The sequence below is a fragment of the Mastomys coucha genome, unplaced genomic scaffold, assembly GCF_008632895.1.
Source record: "Mastomys coucha isolate ucsf_1 unplaced genomic scaffold, UCSF_Mcou_1 pScaffold1, whole genome shotgun sequence".
NCBI classification, from domain to species: Eukaryota; Metazoa; Chordata; class Mammalia; order Rodentia; family Muridae; genus Mastomys; species Mastomys coucha.
The window spans coordinates 79,544,152-79,552,158 of NW_022196891.1; the positions used below are offsets into that span (position 1 = coordinate 79,544,152).

At 49.6% G+C, this 8,007-nt stretch overlaps 1 protein-coding gene across 1 annotated transcript in view; it reads left to right on the plus strand.

Annotated features, from left to right (window-relative positions):
- Positions 1-5,334: 5,334 nt before the first annotated feature.
- Capn8 (calpain 8) overlaps positions 5,335-8,007 on the plus strand; it is a 68,855-nt gene continuing 66,182 nt past the window's right edge. The window contains 1 exon segment of the mRNA XM_031342985.1: positions 5,335-5,571. Within this exon segment, the coding sequence (XP_031198845.1) occupies positions 5,335-5,571 (237 nt within the window).

Below are 8,007 nucleotides of genomic sequence, written 5' to 3' on the forward strand. Positions count from 1 at the left end.
AAGAGGACCCTGGCCATACCTCCTCTTCATTCTCTTCATCGTTACCCGTCTCTCATCACCCACAGCCTCACAGTGAAGGTAGCTTGGGGACTAGTTCCTCCCTTGTCTAACCTTGCCGCGGCTATCCTATTTAGGTCTCTACCAGTTCTTGCTCGGTTCCAGAAGCTGCCTTCTAACTATGAGAAAATGTCCTTGCCAGGTAAGAGCTATCAGGGTCCCTCCATACCTCTTCATCGTGCCCTCCCTCCACTGCACTGCAGTGCATCACGGATACACTCAGGCCCCAGTTTATAGACTTCTGCACTGCATGCTGTGCTGTGTGCAGGGTCTTCCTCACTGCTGGCTGTGCTGTGTGCAGGGTCTTCCTCACTGCATTGCTATCCTGCTTCCCACATCTCACCTGCCTGCTTCTCATGGCCTTTCCCCCAAATCCTTTCCCTTAAGCCCTTTCACAACTGGAAACCTCTTCCCCGAATCTCTCCTCATACTCATGGGTTCACAGTCCATCCCTCTGCCTTGATCGCCACCCTTCTTGCCATGGTTTTGCAGGAGCAGGCTGTGTTCATTTGTCCTTTTAGCCCTCTGCTCATCTGTGGCCCCTGCCCTCCTAGTTCTATCATGGCTGGTGCATTCCATCTGGTCCTGTTAGTCAGATGTCTTGGAAATTATAGGTCTTAGTGTTGAGAAGACTACAAGATTTCAAATCAGAGGACTTGGCCTCGAGCTTGCTAACCGAGTGACCTTGGAGGAGGAGTCTGGCTGTGGGCTGGCTGTGAGTCTCATCAGCCATTCAGTGTAAAAACCCTGTGTAGACCTCAGTTTAATCCACTGAAGGGTTTAATCACCCTTAGCCAAGCTGGTTCAGCAGGACCTGCATTGGCCACGGGAGGGCAATCTTAGCCAGCCTCCCAACTGGGCTTGATTTGGTCCCTTCTTGCCTGAGTTGAGGGCCTGAGGTATAACCCCAGGGTTCCATGAGTGATGTCACAGATCTGCTGAGGGATATACCCCAATACTGTCACTTGGTCAGCTTTCTCTTTTCTTTGGTTAGCTAGAGAAGGTTCTGCACTCAGCCCAGTACTCTGTAGCATAATGAGACATTTGATGTCCTGGGCAGATGGGAAGCCAGCCTTGGACTCATTACTGCAAGTCTTCCCTTACGTAATATTTCCCTCCCTCCCTCCTTCCCTCCCTCCCTCATTCTTTGCCTCTCCTTCCTTTGTCCCTTTTTCCTCCCCACAGCTCTACCCTCATTATTATACCATCTAGTCTGGCATCAGATTCACCCTGTAACTCTGGCTGCTGAATGTTGACATTCCAGGCGTGAGTCACAATACTCAGCCCTATTTAGATTTTGTGTTGAGATAGAGTGCACACAACACAAGCGCCATTGTTTTTTTTTTTTTTTAGCCATACATTTAAAGGGCAAGGTTAAGTTGTACAACCATCGCCCCTAGCTAAGACCATCACTACAAAAAGAAGCTGTGTCCCTAGTAGCAGTCACTCCTAATCTCCCGTCTTCCCAGTTCCTGGCAGTCACTTTTCGTCTCTACAGCTTCTCCAGCTTTGAAAGTCTCATGAAACTGGACATGATGGCTAATCTTGATGTCAACTTGACTGGATTGAGGCAAGCCTAAGACATGAATAAAGCATTCTGGGTGTGTGAAGGCATTTTCAGAGACTGCTAACTAATGGGGGGGGGAAATCTGCCTTGAATATAGATGGCCCCATATTTAAGAAAATGGGAAGAACCTTCTAGAAGTCAGACATTCTTGTTCTGGAACTTCCATGATATGAGTTGCTCAGTTCTGTCACGCCCTCCCTGCCTCAAAGATGAAACCTTGGAACTTGATTGTTAGATGTTTCATTACAGTGACTTGGAGAGTGACATACAGTTTCAGTGCCCACAGCAGTACTCCACTCTTGGGGGATGGAATTTGGGGCCTTGCTCATGTCAGACGAATGGTGTACCGCGAGCTGCCGCCATCTCTTGCTGGGTCCTCTGGGCTAGCCTTGAGCTCAGAATCTTCCTGCCTTTGCCTCTCAAAGTGCTGACTTCCCAGGTGTATGACATCACACCTAGGAGCTGCCTTCCTTTTTATGACTAAACACTATTCCGTTCTCGTTCTCGGGAAGTATGACATTTGCTCTGCTCGCCCACCGATAGGTGTGTCCCCCTTTGTCACAAGGGACTCTTCACGCACAAGGTGTGAGTGGACGCCCACTTGCCATTCTCTAATGGTGGAGCGCTTCTGGGAGCTGGCATGCAACTCCAATGTCTGGCATTTTGCAAAACGGCCAGACTGTTTTCCAAAATATCTGTACCACTTTCCATTTCTGCCAGCCGTGCAAGAGAACCCCGAAATGCTCTAGCCACTGAGTCCAACTCTTGCTTGCCTTAAGCATTCTGAACATGGCTCAGGAGGCAAATCTGCCAGCTTTCACTCATCCCTTTCCAGCATGATAGCCACGCAAGACAACGAGCTTTACAAATGTTAATTGCTTGGAGAGGCATTCTTGGGCCCGTGGGTGCAACCTGGGTGACCTATCTTCCTTGCTGAGGGGACACTGCTGCCTGGCTCCCTGGAGCCAAGGAGGGTTGTCTGCGGGTGAGACTCAGGGGCCCAGTTGGCTGATAGGCACTTGAGCCATTTGCCAAGAGGTGCTTTTATTAAGTAGGAGCCGCCAGGCAGGTGTCCGCACAGACTCATTGCCTCTGTAATGGATCTTGGGGCTTCCTGGCAGGGAGCTGGCTCTGGCTCTTGCAGCTGTCTCAGGCTGGAAGTTGGGAAGACATCTGTCCAGATGGACAGAGACTGTGGGTACAGGTTGCTTCCTCCTTGGTGCCTGGCTGGATAACAGGTAGACATGTCTACTCGAGAGGGGCTGCTGAGCCGGGACCTCCCTGCTCCATTTACTATATTTTTTTTTCGTGACTGGGCAAATGAGGGCTCTATTTGCAATGGCTCAGACGTGCCTGCCTGATGAGGAAGGGCTTCTTGGTATAGCATCTGGATCGGAACGAGACAATTTAGGAAGGGGGAGTGGGAAGGAAGGAGAGATGGCTAACCCCAAAGGAGCTCCCTCGCGGGCAACCAGAATTACCAGCTGTGCAGCTTCGGTGCTTGCAAGAGGAAGGGCTTGCTCATTTTTGTCAGTCTGAGGGGGGATGCTTTCGAGAAGCATCAGCAAGAAACACAGAAAAAAAAAACCATGCTTCCATGAGGTCTTTATTAACTAACTACTGACCCTGTATGGGGTTGCCAGGTCTTTAACATCCCGCTTCTATCTATTTACCTACTGGAAATCTAGATATGTGGTTGTTTCTTCAGATAACAAATATTTACTGTGTTTCTGGGAGCGTCCTAGGAGCCGGAGACTGAATGGCAAATAAAACGGGGCCCAATAAGTGTCCTTGTGGGACTTGAAGCCTGGTGGGGCAGAGAGCTTTAATTCACCGGTGGCAGGAGTCAGCGGTGGGCAAGGCTTTGCCTACTCATCTGATAGCGTGGAAGGGGGGAGGGGCTACGTTTGAGGGTGGGGTTGGGGGGAACCTTTCCTGGGGCATGGGTCTGAAGGATGAGCAGACCGCAGAGCAGTAAAGTATTTCAGTTTGGCAGGAACAGCGCATGCAAAGGCCTGAGGCAGGACAAACACGACATCCCCTAAACAGAAAGCACTGCTCCTGGGGAAGAACATGGAGGAAGGAGAGACATGGGGGACAGGGGGGCAAAATCAGTAGGCCCAGTGTGCCTGGGTTCCCACTAACCACCACCCACTATCCCCGTGCTCTTCTTAGCTTGCTCGGATGGTCAGAAAACTGTGTTCAGAATGACGTCCGGTTCCTGTGACTCAGCACACATTTCAGTTAACTAGGCGATAGAGTCAGGAATAAAAATACCACCGCCCTCCCCCCCAAAAATTAGGGCGTCAAGGCTTCTAGAATCTTCAGTGTTCCAGGCCACTTCAGGGGATGGGATGGAGCTGGGGTTCTGGCTTAGAGGGAGGGTATGTTAGCCCTGGGCAGGGTGACCACTTAGCTGTGAATGAGCCCAACACTGAGCGAGGATCAGTTCAAAGGCCAAGAGGTGGCTGAGGGAATAAGGGGGGCTCCCGAGGCACGGGGGAGCCAAAGCTCTCAGATAACTGCCTCGTGCCCCTGAAGGTCATGCTGACCTTGTGTTTCTGATGAATCACAGGAGACACTGTTTTTGTCTCTTTCGTGTTCGGGAGGTAAATGTGTTTTCTGCTCACTCAGAAGCACCAAGCTTAGGGCTGAAAACACGGATGACCTTCAGCAGGAAGACTGGCAGGCCCCAGAGGCCATCTGACACAGAGTCCAGTGGGAACCCTTGTTTAGAATCATCTGAGGGTGAATAGTCTAAAGATTGGGATGTGGGTCTTTGAGACTTAGATCAGAACTGCTGAATCACGATTATTTTATATTTTGTTTTATTTCATTTTAGAGACAGCGTCTCATGTAACCCAGGCTGGATTTGAACTCACTATTTAGCCCACAGTGACTTTGGACTCCTTAACCTCTAGTCTCTACCTCTGAATGTAGATTGTCCTGCTTGTGTGGCAAGCCCTCTATCCACTGAAGCATCTTACAGCCCCCCAGAATGCTCTTAGAGATGGTGGCAATCATGTAGGCTACAAGACTGTGTTGTGGGTAAGTGGTTCAGAGAATTCTTGTCCTACTGTATTGGTTGCCTGTGTCTTCTGTAACAAATGAACACACGTGACTGAAAAGAGCTGGAGATGGAGCAATGGCTCAGGGTTGGAGACAACACTGGCTGTTCTTCCAAAGACCTGTGTTCGACTCCTAACACCCACATGGAAGCTGACAGCTGTCTGGAACGCCAGTTCTGGGGCCTCTGGCACCATCTTCTGGCCTCCAAGCACAGATCACTTATATTACGTGCATAGGTACCATGCACATTACAAATAAAAGATCAGAGGGTTATTCTTTTTTTGTTCTGGAGACCCACAGACCTACGTTACTTCCCCTAGACTAAAACCAAGGTGTGGGCACGGCCACCCCTTGTAGAGCCTCTGGGGGAGAAGTCATCCCTGCCCTACCTAGCCTCTGGAGACTTCTGATAGCCCCCACTGTGGCATCTGAATAGTCTGGGAACAGCAGGAGAAGGTGGGGCAGTTACTGCACCTTGGGTACATATTTGACCCTGTTTATGACTCACGTCCCTTTGGAACAGGGCCTCCCTTGGGAGGGAAGTTGACATGCCCCACCTCCCCATGAGCTGGCTTATAGGGCAGCGTCCCCATAGGGCAGGTGTCTGCTTTCCTGTCACCTCCAGGACGCCCAGCTAGGCCATGGCAGCCCTGGCGGCTGGAGTATCTAAGCAACGTGCAGCTGCTGAAGGTCTTGGCTCTAACCAGAATGCTGTGAAGTATCTGGGCCAGGACTTTGAGACCCTGAGAAAGCAATGCTTGAACTCAGGGGTCCTATTTAAAGACCCAGAATTTCCAGCATGTCCATCAGCTTTGGGCTACAGGGATCTTGGACCAGGCTCTCCAGAAACTCGAGGCATCATATGGAAGCGACCTACGGTAAGGCAATAGGGAAGTGACCATGGCAAGGCGCGATTGAGTGTCACACAGGGTAGAGAGAGTTGTCACTTCTGGTCAAGAGTTGAAGTAACAGTGGTAGATTCCGTTTTTGGATCCCATAGTTCTGACATCCACCTTACTTCCTAAAATTATTTCTAAGGAAGAACACAGACAAGCTTTAGGGCTGGACAAGTTAGACCTCATGAGTGGCTCTGCTGAGGTGGCCTTGAGCGACATCTCTCTGAGCTTCGGTTTTTCTACCCTAAAAGTAGGGAGGCTGGAACCACTGTATTTCGGTGTGGGTTAGGAGAACTAGAAATACATCTCAGGGTATAATTGCCCTGCATGCAAGGGACGCAGAACACAGATACTTAGGATGGCATAGTGCCCCCAGGCTAGCACACCTGGGAACAAACCAAGGTTAGACACAGTCAGCTATGGGCAAACTGTGATAGCATCGCTGCAGAGAGACATGGGTTACTGAAGGTCATAGAAGGTCCCACCAAGGCTGGAGAGGAGAGAGAGAGGTGGAAGCCATCTGAAAGGCTGTGGGCGTGGTCACACCATGGTCTTGATTTGCATTTCCCTGATGATGATGGATGTTGGATGTTTTCAGAGTTGTGCCTTATGCGTCGCGGGTGTATCCTGTAGAGAGACAGCTGTTTAACCCTTGACCCATCTCGCAATGGTTCCATTTACCTTTTGTGTCTTTGCTTGGCTCCGTACTTTTGAGGATGGCCCTTTCACACTTTCTTTACTTTGGGAGCTGCCATTTTTTTTTCGTCTAGTAATCCTGAAAATTAAGCTGTTTGCTTTATTTGCTCATCCACATCCTGATAGCCACCCCTTTATTTTTACACTTCCCCAAGTCTCACATACAGGGGAAAACATGTAATACTTATTTTTGTGAACTGGGCTCACTGCAGGTAAAATGATGATTTTTTTTTTTTTTTTTTGCTTCTGTCCATTTTCCTCCAAATGACATGATTTTCTTCTTTATAGTGAGCAATACTGTGCTGTAAATACACACATAACCCCCCACACACATAGTATACATTTTTTTATTCATTCATCTGCGGATGGGTGCCCGTTGACTCCATACCACCGTTATTGTGAGTAGGGCTACAGTAAACATGGGTGCACAATCGCCACGATTGTAGCTGACTTCGATTCTTTTGGATCTACACCCTGGAGGAGTATGGCTTCTAGGTAGAGGGTCTGCCTAGGCTCTTGTCTCAAGGAACGGAAGTTTGTCTATGTGAAGATCGTCAGACTGCACTTGGGTTCTCAAGATAAGCTTCCTGTTGGGAGGTTGAAATCCCTTAGGGCTTTTCTGTTTATGTGGGGCAAGCGCAGCCATCTACCCCAGAGACAGCAGCTGGTTGCGCTGATCTCCAGTGCTCTTAGCTCCTTGCTTCACCATCTGGGCTCAGCATCTATCCCAAGCTCCTGTGATGTACGTAATGCCCTGTGTAAATGGACTTAGTGTAGCCCGGTCAATATTCTATCTGGTCAATATCCTTTCCCCCTCCTTGGCAATTAAGCAGCTTATTGATCTTAAGGAGAAATACATAGTCAAGAGTGAAGTCATGCCAGGCACAAAATAAGGACCCCAGTTCAGAGACACGTGGAGGGGTGGAATTGTTGGAAACTTAATGGATGGATGGTGGCAGACTCGGTTTGGAGCATCCCTTCTTTCTCCAGCTGCTGCCTCTTGGATTAGTGGCCTTGGGGTTTCCAATTCAGCCATGATTCGCTGTGCACTTCTCCTGTGCAAGGAGGAGTCTTATGGAGCTTTAGCTAGTTAAGGAGGGGCCAAAGAGTGGGCAGACAGCTGAGGGAGACTGTGGTGGGGAAGAACGTGGGCTTGGATGTCACATGGTGGTCAAGCTTCTGGTTCCCCATGTATCGTCCACTAGCTGAGTGACTGGGGCTACGTTACTACCCTCTCTGAGTCCCAGTTTTCTCATCCATGAAGTGAGAACCACAGTCATACCCACTTCCGTAGGTTACGAGTGAGTCTGGATGGAGGAACGTGTAAATCCAATCTGTAGGAAATGAGTTATCTCTAGATGGCATCCTGTGACGGAATGTCTGGAGAGCAAACCATTAAATGGACAAAACCAATGGGAAGCTCAGTGAAGAATCACAGAGGCTTGGCTGGGCAACTGGACAAGAGAGTTAGGAAAGAGCTGAGCTGGGATTGGTGGAGAAAGAGGTCATAGGTGAGAGCAAAGGTGCTGGGCTTCGAAGGGCGTGCAAGCAAGGTGTTCAGAGAGGGCAGTGGTCCAGGGTCCTTAGAGCAGATAGGACATGGTGGGCAACAGGTGAAGCTGGAAGCATTCAGTAGACCAGGTCTTATGTCCTTGTGGCTTGTGGGGCTAAGGGTCACTTTCTGTCACCCTTGAAGGATCCATGTAACATACCAGTCATGGC